The sequence below is a fragment of the Onychomys torridus genome, chromosome 18 (genome assembly GCF_903995425.1).
Source record: "Onychomys torridus chromosome 18, mOncTor1.1, whole genome shotgun sequence".
Classification (NCBI taxonomy): domain Eukaryota; kingdom Metazoa; phylum Chordata; class Mammalia; order Rodentia; family Cricetidae; genus Onychomys; species Onychomys torridus.
In genome coordinates, this window is record NC_050460.1 from 19,257,042 (window position 1) to 19,279,789 (window position 22,748).

The following is a 22,748-nucleotide window of genomic DNA, read 5'->3' on the forward strand; positions in this document are numbered from 1 at the left end:
CTCTGTGAGTTCAAGGTCAGCCTGGTCTACAACGTGAGTTCCGGGACAGTCAGAGCTGTTTCACAAGAGAATCCCTGTTTCGAAAAACCAAGAAAAAAAATTTCTTTTAATTAAAAATTTTAAAGGAAAGGGGGTTCGATTTATTAGTCAACTGAAAGAAGTGGAGATTTGTTGAACCCTAACCACCCCAAGGAAGCATTATATTGCAAAATGGTTTCAAAAAGGGGGCGGGGGAGAAACTCTTCAATTTACAATTCCTGCAAGTTTTATGATACAGCTTGAAATGATTTAATACAAGGTAAGTATAAGTTTTACATATAGAGCTAGAGAGGTGGCTCAGTCAGAGAAAGTGCTTGTCATGCTCGAGTGATGAGTTCAGATCCCCAACAGTCACATGAAAAGCCAGGGCAGAGCTGCCTGAGATTCCAGTGCTGGGGAGGTAGACTAGTCTCTGTGGCTTCAGCCAGCCAGCTAGTCTAACCAACTGGCAAGCTCCAGATTCAGGGAGATACCCTGCCCCAAAAACTAGATGAAAAGCTATTAAAGAAGACAGAAGACGTCCACTTCTGTCTGGCCTCATCACTCTCCACCCCCCATCCTCCCTGTCTCTCACAAGTGCATGTGCGCGCGCGCGCACACACACACACACTCACACAGTATAAAGACACAGAAGACAGTATACATCTAATCTGGGCTACATGAGATCTTGTCTTTTTTCTAAGTACAAAAGTTTAATTAATGTAAGCCTTCAAGGATGTTTTAATTACACAAGGTGTAGTTTTCAGGGAAGAACAGAGACCACAGAGGAGCAGATTTTCCATGAGGATAAGAGGACAACAGGACAAGTGGTCGTCACTACAAAGTCAAAGGCAAAGTCTGAGCTCAAATCTAGCTTTGCCAACGTAACTTAGACAGGTGCTCTTTCAGCTCTAACGCACTGTAAGGATACAAAGTCCAGGGACATGACAAGTACTTAAGTGAAAAACATAACTGCAAAAACAAGTCACAAGGACAAGAAAAAAGGAGACAGGCATTTGTCTACCAGTTAAAACAATTTATAAAGTAAAGGTAGTGATCAAACAAAAGGCCCAGTTGGCTAAATTTTTATTTTAAAGTTATGGCAGTTCTATTACTAAGTACAAAGATAAACACGAAAATGAAGACATTTTCTACTTTGGCAATAATCGGAGAAATAATTTCTGATGATGACAGTCATTTCAATAATCTCTTACATCTCTTACAAATTTTCAACAACAAAAATGTGGTTTATCCATCATTCCATCACTGACAAAGTTAAGAGCACAGACATTAGGGCTCCTGGGTCCTGACTGTTGTTCACATTTCTACTATCCTGAGCCTTTGGACTGTACTCTTCCTAACAAACCAGTCAGTCTCTAGAGCCAGACACAATACGCCAAGATTTTAAGACGTCTTGTATGATATATACTGGAATACATACATTACCAATTATGTTGAGAGGCCTCTAAGATCACCCTCAGATTCAGCAATTTGCTAGAGTTCAGCACTAAGTTCTATTTGACGCTGCTATGATTTAGTACAGAAAAAAGATGGCTAGCACAATCAGCAAAGGGCAAAGGTTTAAGGAACAACTACACAGGCAATCAGAAACAAGGCGTTTTCTTCCACTGGGATTACCTGGATACAATTATTATTTGTAACTGTGGGTTCTAAAAACATGTGAGAACTACTGCCTATCAGACATACTCACTAGACATCACCAGATCTAGCCAAGGAGACACTGTCTTTACATATGCAAATAAAAAATAGGGGGGGGGGCACTCAGCAAAAGCCATGTTTTTATACAAACATTTTGGGAGCAATGCAAAACTCTACTTCACATAGTCAGACCATCCCCAAATTCAGGTTTTGCAATCAGGCAACTTTTCTGCATACCAGCAGATCAGTAGATCCTTTAGAGCTCCATGCACCTGCTCCCTACTTTGATTCCCAGATCCTAAAAAGGATATGAAATATAGTAGTCACCTAAACCTTTTTTAATAACAACAACAAAAAGTCCCTTCCCTGGCTCTACCACTTCTTGGCTATATAATATTGGTAAAGCTATTTAGAATCTAGACTATTTCCTCATCAGTAAATAGGATGAATGGAGCACCTCAAAAAGCTGATTTGAGAATTAAGTAATATAACTAAAGTATATACAGTATCTCCAGAAGAAACATTATACAATTAATACAATATATATGTAATTTTTTTAAACTTTACCCAAGTTACACTGGTGCTAACTCACCTCTAAACATCTCATGAATCTGCCTGTCTATCATAGTTGACATTAACTGATAAGTTTCATGACTACTAACATCTTTAACTAGCTTATGGACCACAGTTAAAAAAATTTTTGCAGGAACAACAGTATTTAGCATGGTGCTTAATCTTCATAATGGTGTGCTACAGTTTGGATGTAGTAGAGCCATCAAGGATTCATTCTGAAAGCTTAGTCCTCAGTGTGATGATGTGAGAGATGGTTGACCCTTTAAGACATGAACCCTGTGATCTGTGGAGGTAGACATCACCCACACAAACACAATAACCTGAATTTAATCTCTAGCACACATGTAAAAGCTAGTATAGTGGTGTGTTCTTATTTGGCACCAAGGAGGTGCAGACAGGTGAATCCCTACAGCTCACTTTGCCTCTCCAAATCTGCAAGCCCCAAATCTCAGTCTCAAAAAAACAAAGCAGACAGCTCCTGAAGAATGACACCCAAGGTTGACCTCTGGCTGCCACATACTCATGCACACATACGAGAAACGAACCCTTACAGGAGGTGATTAGTTCATTAGAGTGCTCCACTTCAAAGGCAGTTCTCACCAGCTCTTACTAGTTCCTGTAAGCCTGAGTTGTTATAATAAGAGCAAATCTAAATCCTCCCACTCTCTGACTTCCTGTCTAGGTGATCTCGCCCTACATATCTCATACACATTGGATACAGATAAGGGGGCCCTCCTCACAGCCTCTCAAGCTATGTACTCTTTAAAGTATCAAACCTCAAATATTTGGTGACTGCAGCAAAGTAATATAGCTCAGAAAACACTTACCTGACCTATCAGCAAACTTGTATCTGTTAAATAAACTCTCTACAGTGATTACTTTTACTGCTCTGTAGTCAACTTTTCTGATAATTACAACTTAAATAAAACATCCTCTAAATTACTTTGGTCATCACTGGGAAAACTGAGAACTAAGAAAAAAATGGCTGGATTCTATTCAGCAAAAGATCACTAGTAGAGGTAACATTAGCAGTAAGGGAAGCAAGCTTGAGTTTATGACTTACATAATTAGAATGTTTTACAGCCTAGTGACAACTAGGGTTCCAATTATTTGAATTGGATTGAATTATACTGGTGTTTGTGAAGGGCTCAAATCCTTCAGGGGGAGACAGAGAGAATGTGTGTATGTAAGACTGTATGTAAATGAGAGAATTCATGTGAGTGTGTATGTGAGAGAAAGTACTGTTTAAGAATGAGAGAGTGTGTGAGTGTGAGTGTGTGAGAAAATGTGTATGTAAGAATGTTAGAGTGTCTTTGTGAGAGAATGTGTATGTGAGTGAATACTTATGATAGTATGTATGTGTGCATTTTACAGAACTACCAGAATGTAATTCTCCATTGATGAAGTCAAACAATAAAAATTATAAATATTTTTTGCATTTAAATATATTTATTTAATGATTTTTTTTTCATTTTACATATCAACCCCAGTTCCCCCTCCCTCCCCCTCTACCCCCATCCACTCCTCAGAGTGGGTAAGGCCTCCCTTGGCAGTCAACAAAGTCTGGCATACCAAGTTGAAGGAGAGCCTAGCCCCTCATATAAATAATTTTTAAGGGACAAAAAGTTAGAAAAAATACAGTTCAAATTTTAAAATATGTCAGAGAGAGAACAGTGGTTTCCACTCCAGCTCAGGGATGAGGGAGGGGTCTGCACATGCTCATTGGAGAGAGCCTCAGGATCAGCAGAACACTAAGGACAACAGATCCACTAAGACTAAAGCTCAGCATTTGAGGACACTTTCAGGTTGACAACTTTTTTAAGTGAATTATAATCACACACCTCTGTGTATATAAACTAATTCTGTAAGCATAAATATCAGCTCCTCAGGGTAAACTTTACTTTTCAGTCAGATTCCTCTAGAAGAGTTTTCTCCAACAAGTGTAAAATAACAAACACACTAAAACATGTTCTCTAACTGCACCCCCCTCCATTAACTCTTGGGACTGGCTCTTAGAAGCAAACAAGCTCAGCTGTTTCTACTTTCTGAAGAGATTAGAAAGAGAAAAGACTCCCCAAAAGGCAAGGTGTCCGTACAGATTAGATTCTGCCAAGTCCAAGCACATGAAAAGCACAAGTGTAGCACAGCCATACCCTACATCAGAGACAACTGACAAAAAATGTCTAATAGACAGTGTCTCAGTCCTCCGCCCTATCACCAACTGTGAGAACCAGGCAACACTGGCAGATGTGTGGTTTTGCAAGTGACTCCCGAGTTTGACTTCCTGCAGCTTTCCTAATGATTTCTTAAGACCCTGACAAAAAATAGATACAGTGGCTGTTTCCTGCTCTACACCCTGGCTCTTCCACTGGCATTACATGAACTGCCCTTACCCTTGTCCTTTGCCGACCAGGAAACATCACCACTCAGTGACTCCCCGACCGTTTCTACCATCCTGATTCTTCCTGATTTGCCACTATCAAATATGGGTCATATTTAAAGACAGCTCACCAAAATAAAATGGCATACAGGAACACTTCAGTCTTTCATATACGGTAGGTACCCTGTGTATACATATAGATGTGTCCTAATTCCTGCTCTACCTAGTGAAAGCACACTTACGTACCTTACTTAACTCACAAGGTTCCTGTGATTACCAGGGTTACTACAAATGCCAGTCCCTTTTACAGATGTACTCTCATTCAGACTCCCAGCTTCCTGCCACTGACTCCATGTTCATTCTTCCATTCATTCATACAACCAAACGGTACTTGCCGAGTTCCATTTACCTACCAAATGTCATTCACTGTGCTTAGGGCTGAAGAAACTACTCTGCGCAAGACAAACAAGATCTCTTCTCCTTCAAAGTTATAATTCAACAGAAATATGGAGTGCCCAATCACTACTTCAGAAATGTTCTAATTATAATTGTGGTAAGGAAGATTCAGAGCAATGTCTCAAATGTACAAATGAAAGCACAACTCAGTCTGGGAGGATGAAGGGAAACTGTTTCCCTGGAAAGGACATTTAAGCAAAATGTAAAGATGAGTATAAGCTGAGCAAGGAAAAGGAAAAAAAGGCAGAAGGCTCAGAGGTGGACCAGGACCAGGACCAGGACTACTAGTATGTGCAAAGGCATGAAGGCAACACTCTAGGAGTCATGAAGAGCCAATGGGCAAACATCAAGGCCCAGGGAAAGAGCTAGAAAAGAAAACAGGGTTACTTCTTGTAGCTGCTAGTCTTACACTTAGCACACTTTCAGAATTACTCATTTCTGAATATGCAGTCTCCATTAAACACACTCTTTTCGGTCTTACAAATGTTTCTGCTCCCAAAGCTCCAGTGATGAACTGTCCTTAAGACATGTGAAATAAAGAAGTGCTTGATCAAGCAGTTTACCCTCTGGATACTACAAAGTCTGAACAAAACTACAGGATTCAAACGCCTGAGCCTCTTGACTACCCTATAACTTTCTACTGAGCAAGAGATTAACTTTCATTCTAATTTTAATGTATTTTAAAATATCAAAACCAGTATTACTTATGGATGACGTTTTAAATTCTGAAACTAAATTTAAGGTGACAAAGGGAACTTCATATCCTCACTGCCCCATACTGCTGTGGTGATATTTTATTTGTACTGAAATGTGATTTTTTTTGTATATTAGTAAAGCTGCCTTGGGGTCAGAGCAAGCCATAGCAGAAGCTGGGCGGTGGTGGTGCACGCCTTTAATCCCAGCACTTGGGAGGCAGAGCTAGGCAGGATCTCTGTGTGTTTAAGGATACAGTCAGCATGGCGACACACGCCTTTAATCTCAATACCAACCATAGGAGACCTGGAGGTCTGTACAGACAGGCAGTGATGAGAAGGCAGAACAGAAAGTCTATATAAAAGACAGGACACAGGAAGTAGGTCTCTTGAAGAGAGGAAAGACAGAGCAGCAGTGAAGGGTAAGGTTTTCAGCTCTCAGCTATTGCTCTGACCTCTTGGCTATTAACTGTATTTGGCTCTGTGTTTCTTATTTAACAAGACGGTTACATCTACATACTGCCATCAATTACTAACCAGGAGATCAGCTTTTAAACTCCTACAGAGTCACAAAGACAGGCAGAAATGTGCAGCTCCACCTGGCAGTTCTTACTCGCCAATTGCACAATTCATTGAAGGACAGAGTCAAGAGTAGGAACTAGCCAGCACCTGTGCCATCACGTTCTCCTTCCTTACTAATACTGTCAGTACAGGAAATACAAGCTAGTGACTAAGAAAATGTCAAAATCCAACTGGCATTCCTCTACTAATTATCAGGAGACAACAGAACAGGGCAACCATTAACCCTAAGCTTTAGTTTAAGTACATGTTCTCAAAGAATAATGGGGAAAAGTCTTTAAAAGTAAGAAACAGAATTAACTAGGAAATAGTTTTAAGACAGAGTAAAAGTTCAGTGCAATTACTATTCAGTGAAGGGAGCATTGATACAAAATACAGCTATACAGAATGGAATCTAACTGATCTATAAGATCCTCATGTCTTTCACGAGTACATTTAATCAGAACTTAACAACCTACATTTATTCTAGTTATTGGCATATATAACAACAGATTCAAAAATCATACAAAAGCCAAGAACTCTACTATAAGAATATGCCACAATTAGCTCACCCATAACAAAGGCACAAAAACTTTACAAAAATATATTTAAAGTTATACAGTGTGTAGCAATGCATTCTCAGGAGGCAGACAAGAAAATCATGAGACTCAGGTCAACCAGGACTACATATAACCCATTACAAAAAAAGGAAAAAAAAAAAAAAAGCCAGAGATGTAGCAGTGGTAAAATACTTCTCTACCATGTAGAAATCACTGGTGTCTGATCCCACACTGCACCCATCAGCATGTGCCTGCACGTGCACACAAGTGTGCGTGCGCAGACACACAGACACACACAGACACACAGACAGACACACACACACACACACACACACACACACACACACACCTATAATATCGAGCCTAGAAATGGTTGTACCTATGAATATTTCCTGAAGTACCCAGATAAAACAATGAAATAATTTACAAAAAATGTTTTGGCATTATTCTAGATTTAATAGAAAAAATAATAAACTTTCTGAATCATGACAACAGATTTCATGACCTTCAAGTTGCACCCTTGAGCTCTTGATACAAGTCTATCCCACTTTCTCCACTTCTCAAGAAAAAAAGAAATGTGTGTGTGTGTGATAAAATAAGACCAAAATATAAAGCTGTTCATTCAACACATATGGATTGACTTCAGTAGTTACACAACAATGATCAAAACAAATGTTGCCTACTCTTCCGAAGTAAAACTTCTTAACCTAATTAAAGAATATGACTGTTTTCATTCCACCTCTCAAAAACAATAAATGAAAAACTATTAATACATTTAATGAAAATCTGATTTTCTGCAATACTGTTTTGGAGAAAGAAATGAGAAAATTTAAAATTACTCCTATACACAAAAGGAAATTACTGACTTGGTTAATTTTTTAAAATGAGTATGGGTCTTCATGTGTCTGTGTACCTACCACCTGCATGCCTGCTGGCTACAGGGACCAGAAGAGGGCACAGGATCCCTGGTAACTGGAGTTACAGAGTGAGCTGTCGTGTGGGCAATGGGATTCAAACCCAGGTCCTCTGGAACAGCGGCCAGTGCTCTTAACCAACGGCCCTCTCTCCAGCCCTGAATCACTTACTTTTTAAGAACAGCTTTCACATTTACCAGCATCTTAACTATGTTCTGACTCAAGATGATATAAAATGTACACTAACTCTAGCCCCCCCTTTTTTTAAGTTTCTGAAAACCCATTTTTGAGTGTGTTAGGAGTAAAAAGACAAGCAAGTAACTGAGCTTCAATACAGAAGTGTTTCCAAATAACCATATTCAGAACCAAGTATCAAGCAAACAATGTTACCACAAAAATCAGGCATGCCTTTTCTTTTAAATGTCTTGCCTAACGATTACATAGGATAACTATACAGATGACTCAGTCAAGTTACTATAATATTGAAAAGTGCTTCATAAAATTTCTAATTAAAGTATGTATAAGTGATTCTCTTCCAGTAAGCCAGTAGCTTTTATGACAAGAGAAATAATGTTGACACTATGAGACTCAATTTACTCAACCACCACCCAGCCTACAATGGACTCTTTTGCAGTGTTGAGAGAAAACAGTAAAACCTCAAGAAAAGTATGTTAAATAATGCAGAAATCTTAAGCAGCATTCCCAGAGACAATCTCTGCTTCGAGCAAATACCTATTTCACAGAGAAAAATCAAATAAATGTACTTATAATAAATAGTTTCCTAACTACATGTGAGGCTTGGCTTTTTTAATCTGCAACATGCCTCTCCATGATATTACTTACAAGACATTAAAAATAAATCACATCTCCAAACAAAACCTATCAGCTAAAAATAGTGTATCTATTTCAAAGGCTCGAGCAGAAGCCCTCCAACTGAACTAAAATTAGTGGTGGTGGTGGTTTTTGCTTTGTTTTGTTTTTTTTCCTCATTTCTGTATCTTTAAAATGCACCTTCCACGTTTATCAAGCGGACAGACCAGTGTCCACTTATTCTCCAATGGGTCGTCTGGGAGGATCTAACGACTAAACTCTTTATGAACATAGCCCACTTTCCACGCGACACAGGCCATCAAACTCCCCTTCACTGTAACATCCGGAGTAAACAGATGTGTCTATGTTATACATAGTATATACAAATAATAGAGAGCCTTTCCCGATTAGGTTGGGCAGTGAAATCTCCAGACACCGTCCCGTCCCGTCCCCCCCCCACCCCCCGAAACAGAAGCAAACGCCCTGTGCAAAAGCTGTCAGGTGGGCAGGCAGGTAGGGCTCCACCTGGGACGCGGCCCTGGGGAGAGGGAGGCCGTAGTCACGCGGGAGGGTCGCGAAGGGGACAGGGACCTAAGGGCGGCTCCACCCCACGGAGCAGCTGAGGCTGAGGCAGGAGGAGTCCCCGAACCCTCATCAGCACCACCCAGCCGGCGCCCTGAGGCGGTGGCAGCATCGCGACGCCGCCGCCGGCTCGCGGAAGCCGGAGGCTGGCTGAGGCCGCCGCCGCCGCCGCCGGCGCGACCTCCGTCCGAGCCGGAGGCTTGAGGCCGCCCGCCCTCCGCTCAGGGCCGGCGCGGAGGAGGCGCCGCCGCGGAGGGTGGGAAGGTCACGGCCGCGGGAGGCCCCGGGCCGAGCGGCCACCCAGCCGCGCTACCTTTGGCCTCGCAGTCGGCGCAGTACTTGTTGTCCTCCTCCCTCAGCAGTTTGGACAGGATGAGCTGGTGCTGCTCGTTCAGCTTCTGAGCCTTCTCCCGGCAGGAGCGTGTCGCCATGTCGGCGGCGGCGGCGGGGCCGGGACGCGGGCGGAGACGGTGCTGGCGGAGCCCAGGCGGGCGAAGGCACCTGGCGCCGCTGGGGCCGCGGGACGGGCTCGGCCCAGGAAGCGGCAGCGGCGGCGGCGGCGGCGGCGGCTGGAACCGGAGGAGGGGCGGCGGCGGCCGTGGCAGCGCCGACGTGTCCCGCCTCCTCGCCCGGCCCGCCGCACGCTCCGCCCCAGCCGGCAAGGGGCGGGGCGGAAAGAGCCGCGACTTCCGGGAGGACGGAGCGGCGGGCGCTGCGCATGCGCCGAGCTCCTTGCGTGCTGGGCGGGGGTCTGTTCCAAGGTGATTTCCCGAAACCTTCTGGCTTTGGCCAGGTCGAGGTTCCTTCCCACTCTTGAGGCGTGATTGTCGCTTGAGGTCTCTGGAAACCTGGAAATGGAAGCCTTTCTGCCAGGAGGCGACTTTCATTTGTTTCCTGGCCTTTGCTTTTCCCTACACAACACTGGCAATGCTCAAATTATAGTACTCTTGGGTGTATGTATAGATGGATCCCATGTTTGTGCATTGGCAGTTTGGAAACAGTATTCTAGAACCCAGAGATACGCATGGAAGGAAATGGGGGCTAAATGTGTCTTACATTTTAGGGAAAAGTAACCTAGTAGTGACATGCTGGGGCTGGGTGGTTACTCTGGCATTAACTATTCGCTCATTTAACCCGAACACATTCAGTGGTATTGATAGCGTCATATACACATAAATGAGACAAAAGAGTCAAGTCACGTGGCCATGCTACCAGGAGAAGAGTGAAAACCAGGCAATAACCCCTATCTAGGAAGAGGAAAAGTGATCAAGGGGCAAAATATCGAAGGGTTGTCACTTCGGCAAGAAACTGTGCTGCTAGGGTCCTTCCCTGGGAGAAACTTACGTAAAGTCTATTTCTTCTCCTAAGGTCCCAAAGACAAACTTAGGTACAATCCCACCAAAGTTCATCCAGGGGAACCAATGAGCTTGTTAGACTTACAGAGTAATGTAAGGGGTGTGGGCAGGAGCACAGTTGACCTTAGAGTAGCCACACTGGAAGATCTTCACCCAGCAAGGATGATGGATTCTCCACGGCAGCCTAGCATGCAACTGCCTCCTTTCATTTCCCCACACCTATATCCTCTAGGCCCTCCCCAAGACCAGCTGCAAGTAGGGCAGAATTGCATACAAATGATTGAGGGGTGGTTGGATATTCTGATACGGGTCCCTTCTACTATGATAAAGAGTCAACCAGCCTAGCTGTGATGATCCTTTACAAGCAGGCCAAGCAGAACTCCTGAAGACTGTGGCAGCTTGGTTCAGAGGGTCTTCCTACACAATACGATGTAAACAAGAAAACTGCAGCCGGGCGGTGGTGGTGTACACCAGAGGCAGAGATCTCTATGAGTTTGAGGCCAGCCTGATCTACAGAGTGAGTTCCAGGACAGGGTGCAAAGTGACACAGAGAAACCCTGTCACAGAAAAACCAAAAAAAAAAAAAAAAAAAAAAAAAAAAAAGGAAGGAAGGAAGAAAAAGAAAAGACCAGCTGAAAGAGAAGATATTCCAATTACAACCCATCGGGTTCACTGGGTTTGAACTCAGTGAAACAGTTGGAATGATTTGGCTTGCTGTGGATTAATATTAGCAATACTATATTGGGCTTATGTAAGCAGATAAAACATAGCCTGGGCCTGTGGTAGGAGAGATGCTAAAACTGGCAATAAGCAGGATTCTCAGTGTTACACTCTCCCTAACCCTCTTGGTTTTAAGATTCCAAAGGGATAGGAGTCAATTGTGGCAGCAAGCAGCAGACTTGGCATGTGGAGCAGAAGCTGAGGGCTCACATCTTGGGAGTGCAACCAGGAAGCAGAAGAGCACACTGGGAACTTATAGACGCTTTTAAAACTCAAAACCTAGTCCAAGGGACATACTTCCTCGAGCAAGGCCACACCTCCTAATTTACCCAAACAGTGTCACTAACTGGGGACCAATTATTTAAACATCTGAGCCTATGGGAGATATTCACATTCAAGCCGCCACAATATGGCAACAAGATAAGTTAGACAACACAGGGAATGTAGTTTAGCAATCTGGGACTCCACTTGACTCAGGCTATATGTATATCCCTATTCTTTTTTTAAAAAAATTATTAATTTTTTAAGAATTTCATATAGACAATGTATTTGTATCATACTCGCCCTCTACTTCTCTTCTAACTCCTCTCAGATCAACCTCTAACTTACTGTCCTCTGGTTTTGGAGTTTTTTGTCTTTTATTGTTTTGTGTGTGTGTGTGTGTGTGTGTGTGTTTTGTTTTGTTTGTTTTTGTAAAACTCACCAAATCTTTTTTTTTTTCATACTGCCCATATACTCATGGGTGTGGAGCTATCCACTAGAGCATGGTGGACCTACCAGGGACCACATCCTTAATGAAAATAAATTCTCCATCCTTCAGCAGCTATCAACTGCCAATAGCTAATCATATAGTGGTGGGGTCCACAAGCCCTTCCCACCCACCATGCTGGCCACACTGGCTTTTTACAGGCAACCACAGCTGCTCTGAGTTTGCGCCTGTACTGGCCCCATCATGCCCAGTGTTTTGCTCTGGTCCTCTCCTATGTCTGCCTCTTACAGTCCTTTCACAACCTTTCATAATGGTTCTTGAGCCTTTCAGAGAGAGAATGTGATGTGAATGTCCCTCTTCTAAAAGGCAGCCTAGGAGTCTTACCTGAACATAATATGCACTCATCCCTCTCTGAACAGTGAACCCAGTAACCTGTGAGCAACCTAGGGACCCTGCCCCCCTGCATCAAGCTGAGAGCATACCCCACACTGATCAAAGCAGAAGTTGCTCCTCCCCAGACAACCATCAGATTTGGACAGTTTCTGTTCGAGTATATTCCCAGTTATGTCTGGGTATGGGCAGGGGACCAATCAGGCTGAACAAGTTTTGTGTACATGTTCAATAAAGCAAAATGTGTCCCCAAGTGAACTTTTAGGAAGACCCTCTTATTTATCATCTGATGCCTGTGCATAATTGGGCATACATATTATTAAAATTAGATGCATTATGGGAAGGGACACATGCAGTTAGTAAATGGCTACATAAACTACATTCCTACACTCCTCATCTTTTCAAACCCCATAAAAGAAAGTCCCAAATACTAATTAGAGTATCCTCACTCACTCACACAGCCTGCTGCTCCCTTGTTCTGTATTTGGTCTTTTCTGTTGTTTGGCTTTTAAATTTCCTTGCTACTTTTACAACTTTTCTGTAAGCTTTTACTTCATTCTTGAATAAGAGGCCAAGAACCTGGAAAGATCCATCCCAGATCCTAATGACTTGTAACAAAGATGCTTAGTATTTAAGCAAATCAAAGCTTAAGCCACACAGTTCTGAACAAATAACAAGGAGGACCTCAGAGTGTTCCAATAAACAGAATGAAAAGTGACTCCAGTTCCTAGGGTGAGAAGCATTGAAGAAGAGATGCACACACAAAAACTCCAGTAGCTTGGAAAACACAGAGGAGCCAGGGGTACCATGAAGGGTGGAGGAGGAGACAAGGTTGGATAAGTCAAATTCTGTAAGGTTATGGAAGACTTTTGGGTAGCCAGGCAAAACAATGCTATCTTAACTCAGTTGGCAATTGAATCTATAGTTTAGAGAGCAGCAGCATCAAAAAGGCCTTTTGGGAAAGTTAGTCCAGCAATAACCAGTTATGAAACACTGTTTTTGATGTCCCCATCTGCCCTCTAAAAACTCACCTAGCACTGTAAGTATTCAGACAGCAGAAAGCAGACTCACCACCAGTGAACGACCCATAGGATAGACTGAAGGGGCCAATGGATATAAAATTCATACTGCATACACAGTGTTAAATGTTTCTGCAGCTACATCTAAAAACAGAAGGAAAAAAATAACCCTGATATTCAGGTATTCATTTTAACAGCACATTCTAACATCAATGTATCCAAAATATCATTTCAACATGTAAGAACTATAGAAAATTATAGAGATGTTTTAATGTTTGTTTTCATATTGTCATCAATATACAACATGTTTTATATACTTTTTATACTGACAGCTCATTCCTATCTGGTATAACCAAACTTCAAATGTTGAATAGTTATAGGTGAATAATGGCTACCTTATTGAAAAGTATTGCTCTGGCTAATCAATCTAGAAGCCATGGAGGTTAGAGTGGATTGTATTTTAAGGTTGTAGTAGGAAGAAAGGAAGAGAGTGGAAACAAAGCATTTGGGGAGATAAACAACATTGTACTCATTTACCAATATTTCTTGGTTTCTCCCAACAGTAACCAAAAGCTTACTGTCTACTATTCAATACAAACATATCAATAAAACGTAAGTATACTGTAAAAGCTGTAGCAGCTATAAAACATGGAACAAAAGGAATTGAATGCCACATAGCCTGGGAAAGAATACAGCAAGACTTAAGGAGGAGATGGTGCTTAAACTTGGTTTGAGTACATGTGGGAATTCAAGAAAATGAAGATGGAAAAAAGAGAATGGAATGGCTTTTTAAAAATGGATACAGACTCACGAAAGTACAAGATTACATGAAAGACGTATGACCATAGGAGGCTACAGGAATCTGGAATGGATATGGAGAACGTGAAAGTGGAACAGGATCCATGGCACAAAAGGTAGATTAAAGCCAAGGAGTGTAAGCTTTGAAACAAGCTATAGGGTTTGAATGCTGGGGCAAGAGGTCAATAGGTGCTTTTACAGGGGGCAAGGCGGGGGATGACTTCAACGGCTTTGTTCTCGGTGATACGTGACAACGCCGAGAGCCTGGATGGGGGAATCTGTTATCAGAGGAACAGATGATAGGACTGCTATGGTAACAGTCCAAAGAAGATATGATGAAGGCCTATTTTAAGGAAATAGCATAGGATCTGAGAGAGACAGAATCAAGTGACATTTTAAAATTAGAAGCAGCCAGATTTGGAGGCTGACTGTATGTGGGGAGTGAGGGAAAGGAGGTGAGAATAACACCAAGACTTCTAAGTCAGGAGACAGGTAAAGTTGAGATGCCATTAACCCAGAGCAAGCGGAGAAGGGCAGGCCCTCTGGTCTGGCAACACTGGAGCTGAGTGGTGGCACCAGCCCTTCTGGCACGCTGCCCATTCATAGTCCTACTGCCTGTCGCCCTCATTTAGCAATATATCCCCTTCACCAAGGACTTCCTACTCAGCAGCATTGCCACCATTATATCCAGGCCTGACAACAGTAAGCAGAGTGATAAGGGGCAGCACTGTCTGCCTCCTCCAGGTTTAGTGTTCTGTTTTATGCAGGGGATACCTGGACAAAATGTTGTCACTTCTCTACACAGCCTTCAAGTTTGCCTTTGAGGATAAGTACATATGTTGTTGTTTGGGTTTTGTTTTTTTACTTAAAAGATTCATCACCAGGCTGTTGAGAGGTGAGAGGACTTAGCAGGAAAAAGCGTTTGCCATCAAACCTAACAACTTGAGTTTGGTCCCCAAAACCCACATGATGGAAGGAGAGAACCAACTCCCACAAGTTGTCCTCTGACCTCCACATCCATGTTATAACACCATCCATGTGGTAGAATGTGCTCCTACACACACACACACACACACACACACACACACACACACACACAAACCATCCATGTGGTAGAATGTGCTCCTACACATACACACACACACACACACACACACACACACACACACACACACACAAACCATCCATGTGGTAGAATGTGCTCCTACACACACACACACACACACACACACACACACCATCCATATGGTGGAATGTGCTCCTACACACACACACACACACACACACACACACACACACACACACACACCAGTTTTAAAGTCACACAAAGAGGTCTTCTCTCCTTCCCTCTGCTACTATGCCTCTTACTCCTGACTCCATCTCTCATCATGCCATCCCACAAAACTTTCAAAATCAAATAATTTCCATACAAGAAATAAAAACAAAATCACAGCTGGGTGGTGGTGGTGCACACCTTTAGCCCCAGCACTCGGGAGGCAGAGGCAGGCAGATCTCTGTGAGTTCAAGGCCAGCCTGGTCTACAGAGTGAGATCCAGGACAGGCACCAAAACTACACAGAGAAAACCTGTCTTGAAAAACCAAAAAACAAAATCACCCCATTTCCCACACAGATTGAAATCTTCACAAAATCAGTTACAGCTCCAGGACACTGAAGGAGAATCACGCTCAGTCTGGAGGGATTCACACATAATGGAACTGACTGTGTATGCTCACCAATGAGTCATGGTCATCCATCAGTCTCACCAGATGGAGCTGAAAGTCTTTACCCTGGAGAATTGGTCATGTTTAAATTGGGAATCCAACTTGTTTTTCACCTCCTCTAAATTGAGTGAATTGGCTGTTTGGGTAATAGATACATAAAAATTTTTGAAAAAGAAAAAAATTACATCAGAGAAGGCTATTTGTGGTTCCTAAAACTGTATAGAACACTTTTATGATCTATGATCAAGTACCGGTATACTCTTCTTCATAGAAAGAGTGAAATAGTGAAATATTTATATGCATATATGTTACATATGCATACATATAAGTAATTATGTGTGTTTATTTGTGTGTTATGTGTGTTTGTGTGAGTGTACTTGCCATGGTGTACCTGTAGAGGTCAAAGGATGCCCTTTGAGAGTTGGCTCTCTCCTTCTATCATGTGGGTTCCAAGAATCAAGTTCAGGTCATCAGGTTTGGTGACATGACTTTTACCCACTCAGTGATCCAAGAGTAAAGTTTCTGTTGAAGATAACTCACACACCTCTTCCCCACCTTTCTTCAGAAATGAGTTCTTTCCCAATGCTCATTATGAAGCAAGTGCCTATTTGTCCAAGGATTCACAACATTCCACTGCTCACCATAGGAAACAGAATTTCTCAAATTCCTACTTCCTCATCCATTTAGCACAACAGAGACACTGAAATGTATTTTGTGGTCATCCTTACTACAAGTAGCCAGCAGAGCACAGACAATCCTTTAGTGAATGCAATGAAGCTGTGGAGACCAGAAAAGCAATCCTCATCTGTATCTAAAATCAAAGGATTGATCCAACCATGGATGGGGTAGCTTGTCTTCATGTCTGACTGTGGAAACCCTTGACTTCTAGAATTTATTCTCCTAAGCACTTGGCTAAAGCACAATTAAATAACTGTGGGCAGCTTGTCTGAAATTGCCCCTTCCCATCCTGTACATTCACCAACCCACTGTCTTTGGACAGGAGGATTGACCACTCCTCACATTCATTTAGCCAGCCAGCCGGCAATAGATTTGTAAGTTCCTTCTATGTTCCAAGTACTGTGGGGTAAGAAATGGTGAATAAGAGGGGGGTGGTAGTGCACAGCTGCAGTTATATCATTCAAGGAGTAGTGGCTGATGAATGAGGAGTTTGAATATAGCCCAACCAGGGCTACATGTAGGGAGACCTTGTCTCTCTCTTGTAGCATGAACCTTAAAAGATCTTATTAATAAAAACAAACCCAGAGCCAGATATTGGGGTAAATTCTGAAAGATCAGAGAGACAGAACAGGCCACAGCTACCTCACCTCCCCAACTTCTCAGCTGATCCTGTTTCCTCAAACTGGAAGCCTCTGTGGCTTCATCCAAATGGATCTCAACTGAACTGCTGCTAAAAGCCTAAAAGTTTAACAGATTCTAGTTCCTGGTTTTCACGCCTTATATACCTTTCTGCTTCCTGCCATTACTTCCTGGGATTAAAGGCATGTATCACCTTGCCTGGCTGTTTCCAGTGTGGCTTTGAACTCACAGAGATCCAGATGGATCTCTGCCTCCTGAATGCTAGAATTAAAAGCATGGGCTACCACTGCCTAAATCTATGTTTAATATAGTGGCTGTTCTGTTCTCTGACTCCCAGATAAGTTTATTGGGGTGCACAATATATCAACCTCTCTCTCTCTCTCTCTCTCTCTCTCTCTCTCTCTCTCTCTCTCTCTCTCTCACACACACACACACACACACACACACACACACACACACACCCCCAAACAAGCAAACAAACAATCCACAAGAACAGGAAACGAAACAGTCACAACCTCATCACTTCTCTAACAGCTGCCAGACTATTTTGCACAAAGACCAGCTTGCCCAGTACTTTCAATGCAGGGCGAATACCCACAAATGCCCTCATGCGCTCAACAAATATCTGCTGAAAGACTGAAGGAGTAAATGAGATTGAATGTTGTTACCTGTATATGACAATATTCAGCTTCTGGAAGTGAAATGAAGAAACACAACTTATATAGATGTTGCAGGAAGTTTTCCAGAACAAGCCCTACGTCACCAAGGAGAGTGGAAGAGAGGAGACGTCTCGGGTAGACCAAAGCTAGGACAGCTCCTGAAAGTCCAGTTTATATTATCGTTTTATAATCTAAAGATCACAAGGTGGGACAGGCAAGCAAGCAGGATTTGACAGAAGCATACTTGGCAGTCAGCAGGTTGTTAAGGGCCATGACCTATTGTTTCCACTATTCCTCCAGGTCCTTCTGTTCCAGGTAGGAAGTGAAGTCATGCTTGGCAAGTAAGCAGTGCAATTGTTCTTTTAAGTAAATCACTAAATAAATCAGTTTTTAATAATTGGTCTTTCCTACCTTATTCCACTTCACATTTATATTTGAGATACATACAAATATATATATTTATATTTGAGACAGCTCTTACTATGTAGCCTTAGAACTCCCTATATGGACCAGACTGGCCGCAAACACACAGAGATCCTCCTGCCTGAGGCCTCTTGAAGATTGAAGGCATGCTCCATCATGCCCAGCTGAAACATAACTTTTAAAGTAACTTTTTAAAACATGCAATCTAACATACGCAATTTTGTTTTATAAATCCTGCTTGTAGTACTTCTTTTAAATTCTTTGTATGTACGTATGTATGCATGCATGTATGTATGTATGTATTTATATGTGTGTGTAGACACACTTGAGCATTGTGGTGTGGGTGTGGAAGTCAGAGAACAGCTCATGAGAATTTATCCTCTCCTTCCACCCTATGGCTTCTGGGGATTGAACTCAGATCGTCAGGCTTGGCAGGATGCACCTTTACCAGCTGAGCCATCTTGCCGGTCCTATTTATATCACTTCTAATTCACTTCCAATCTTGATCAAACACCATATGTTAGTCGGTACATCTGTCTTTTCCCCCACTTAATAATACATTTCACAGAATCCACACTTCAGTTTAGAAAGGTAAATTCTAAGCAATTGTAAAGGTGCTGTCAACATCAAAATTGAAAATGACACCACCAACAAAACCTAAAGAGGCCTGATTGGGTGCACTCTGCTCTCCCAGATCTGACCTGAGCAGGGATCTAACTTCTACAGGCTCACTGGGGGAAAGACTCCAAGGTAAGTGGACACGTTATTTAATTTTATATAAACAGAGACATAAATCGAAGATACATGGACAATAGATGGGGGGAGGGGGGCCCTCTGCCTTGAATCCGGCCCTGGTTATTATGGTAGTAGCAATGCCTCTGTTCTACTTTGAAGAATGAATGACTCCTCTTCCCTATTGAGTGCATTTTCGAGAAATGACTGACATCCGCAGCCCTTGTCCTATACATGTGACAGCTCCGATACTTTTCTTTTGAGAGCCAAGCTTCAGAGGACCATCAGCAAGCAGAAGCAATGGGGCTGTGGCGAAGGGTGTCACTCATCTGCACGGAAACCTAGTCCTGGCATCCTGCTCTCTCAGCCCCTCAGCCACTCCAGCTTTGGTCCTTTCTACAGATAGACTAGTCAGCTTTCCCTCAGATTCTCTGATGGCTATGTATCTGTCTTCCGATGCTTTCTTCTTCATTATCAGAAAAAAAAAAAAAAATCAAAAAGAGACGGATTTAGGGAGTGAACTGCCATTGCTGATAATGAGCACCAATCTGAGTATGTGTGACCTTACAACATTAATACATGGAAAGCTAAATTCTAGGTTGATTATGTTAAGTGGGGAGGCTATGGGAGATTAGATCATTAGGGCAGAATAATCATGGATGGGATTAGTGCCTAACACTAGCGGTTCAAGCTCCTACCAATGAGAAGGCAGGGAGAGGAGGACATCTGTGAGCTACATACTGTCTAGATGGTCCATCCTTGGACTTCTCATCCTCTAAACAGTGAGCAACAAAATCATTTTGTTTATAGGCAATTTAGCCCAAGGCATTTTGTGATAGTGCACTGACTAAGCTCATGAAAGAACACGGCCTCTTTTTCCTAGTCTTTAAAAGAATTCATTCCTTTAAAGCAGGCCTTTGGCATTTAGCAACCTCATGGTGATGAGTCATTTTTACACACATGTGAAATTTTCTCCTAGGATCAGGAGAATTTACCTTCTTACCAAAATTATCATCTCTGTAACTTTAAACTAAAAGTAACAATGTATTATCAGGAGGGAAGAAACTGGTATAGCTTTCTTAAAATTAAAATTGTTTGTTTAATCCCTTGTCACCTTAGAATAGACAAAGATTTCTTGGGGCAGAAGATGTACTGGCCACAGAAGAAAAAAATTGAAAATAAAACATCTCTAAATTTTAAATTTCCTGCTTTTCAAAACAACATAAAATGCAACACAACTGTGGTGACTCAGACCTTTAACCCCAGCACTTGGAGGCAGAGACAGGAATATCAGAGTTTAAGGCCATTGTCTGCTGCACAGTGAGTTTGAGGTCAGCCTAGCATACATGAGGCCCTTCTAAAAGGAAAAAAAAAAGGCAGACTAGATATAGAGGGTGTGGTAGTTTAAATGAGAATGGCCCCCACAGGCTCATATGTTTGAATATTTGGCTCCCAGTTGGTGGGCTGTTTGGGAAGGATTAGGAGGGTGGCCCTGTTGGAGGAGGTGTGTCAGAGGGTTGGACCTTGAAGTTTTAAATGCCTCCTGGCATTCTCAGTGCTCTCTCAGCTTCCTGCTTCAGATCCAGCTGTGAGTTCTCAGCTGTTCCTGTCGCCATGACTTTGCTCTGCCATCATGGACTCCACCTCTTTGAAGCCATGAACCTAATTAAACCCTTTCTTTAATAAGTTGCCTTGGTCATGGTATTTTGTCACAGTGATACAAAAGTAACCAAGACATATTTGAAAAACATGAAGAAGACAAAAGATGGCTGAGAAAAATGTATAAGTAATTCAAAAGACAATAAGAAAAAGACAAAGGACTCATAAAATACTAAAAAATTCAGAAGAAATACAAAAAGAGATGTGTGAGTGACCAATAAGGCCATCATTAGTCATTAGGAACATAGAAATAAAACTCACAGTGTGGTGCCACTTTCAACTTGCTAGAACGACTGAATATTTTACAAGATTGACAATATTAATATTAAGTAGGTAAACAACTAAAACTCTCATTGCCAACAGGAATATAGAATTGTGTAACCATGTTGGAAAACAAGTTAGATATACCTACTTCTATATTCCAACTATTTTACTCCAAGAGAAATAAAAATAATATGCACAAAAAGATTTATATAAGGCCATTCATAACAGTTTTATTATACTAGCTGTATTAGTCAGGGTTCTCTAGAGGAATAGAACTCATAGAATAGATAGATGATTGATAGATAGATAGATAGATAGATAGATAGATAGATAGATAGATATAGATAGATAGATTAGTCAGGGTTCTCTAGAGGAATAGAACCCATAGAATAGATAGATGATAGATAGATAGATAGATAGATAGATAGATAGATAGATAGGTAGATAGATAGATAGATAGATAGATAGATAGATAGATAGATTAGTCAGGGTTCTCTAGAGGAATAGAACCCATAGAATAGATAGATGATTGATTGATAGATAGATAGATAGATAGATAGATAGATAGATAGATAGACAGACAGATAGATAGATAGATAGATAGATAGATAGATAGATAGATAGATGTTACTTACTAGAATGGCTTATAGGCTGTGGTCCAGCTAGTCCAGCAATGGCTGTCTACCAATAGAAGGTCCAAGAATCTAGTAGCTGTTCAGTCCACGAGGCTGGGTATCTCAGTTGGTCTTTGGTATATGCTAGAATCTGAAAGAAGTAGGCTTTTACGCTAGTGAAGGAATAGATTTGTTAGCAAGAGTGAGAGCAAGAAGGCCAGGAACACACTTCCTTCTTCCATGTCCTTTAATATAGGCTGCCAGCAGAAGTGAGGCTCAGATTGAAGATGGATATTTCTACCTCAAAGATCCAAAGTAGAAGTGGGTCTTCCCACTTCAGGTGACTTAATTAGGAAAAAAAAAATCCTCCACAAGTATCCCCAGCCATTTGGTTTTAGTTTATTCCTGATATAGTCAAGTTGACAATGAAAATAACCATCATGCTAGCCAAAGCCTAGAAATAATCTAAGCATTCATACACAAGAGAACTAGTGAAGAATTAGTGACGTTACACTCTGGAACACTACTTAGCAATTAAAAGGAACAAACTATTGATGCCCAAAACAACACACATGGGTCTCAAAATTATTACATGCAATTAAAATCTAAGCAATGCCACGAGGTGGTGGCACACACCTGTAATCCCAGCACTTGGGAGGCAGAAGCAGGTGGATCTCTGTGAGTTCAAGGCCAGCCTGTCTACAAAGTGAGTTCCAGGACAGGCTCCAAAGCTACAGAGAAACCCTGTCTCAAAAAACCAAAAGAAAAAAAAAAATCTAAGCAAAAGAATATATATTATATATTGGTGAAATTATTAAGGCCACTCCACGTAGTTAAAAGGGAGGTTTATTTTGTGGGGTAACTTACAAATGAAGGGGTAGGTTGCAGGGTCTGGCAAAGGTATAGCGCAGTCCGGCGGTGTTCTCTGGAGAACTCTGCTTGGTCTACCTCCTGCGTCCAGGGTCCCTGAACCAAGAGAGCGACCTCCTCTTGATCCTCGGTCTTCCGCTCCCTCCTCTGCCCCGCCTTGTGGGCGTGATCATTACTGAAGCCTCAATGGGGGTTGGAACTTCCAGGCCAATGCTGGGATGGCTATCCACTACAATTATATAATTCCAGTTACCAGAACTAATACATGGCTATAGAAATCAACCCTATAATTGGC

General features: G+C 42.0%; 1 protein-coding gene across 1 annotated transcript in view; it reads right to left on the reverse strand.

Annotated features, from left to right (window-relative positions):
- The window catches only part of Smap1 (small ArfGAP 1), a 99,577-nt gene extending 89,717 nt beyond the window's left edge, over positions 1-9,860 (reverse strand). Inside the window, exon 1 of the mRNA XM_036168424.1 lies at positions 9,516-9,860. Coding sequence (XP_036024317.1) covers positions 9,516-9,633 — 118 coding nt within the window. The 5' untranslated portion in view covers positions 9,634-9,860. The remainder of the gene's footprint in view (positions 1-9,515) is intronic.
- Between the last annotated feature and the right edge of the window lie 12,888 nt (positions 9,861-22,748).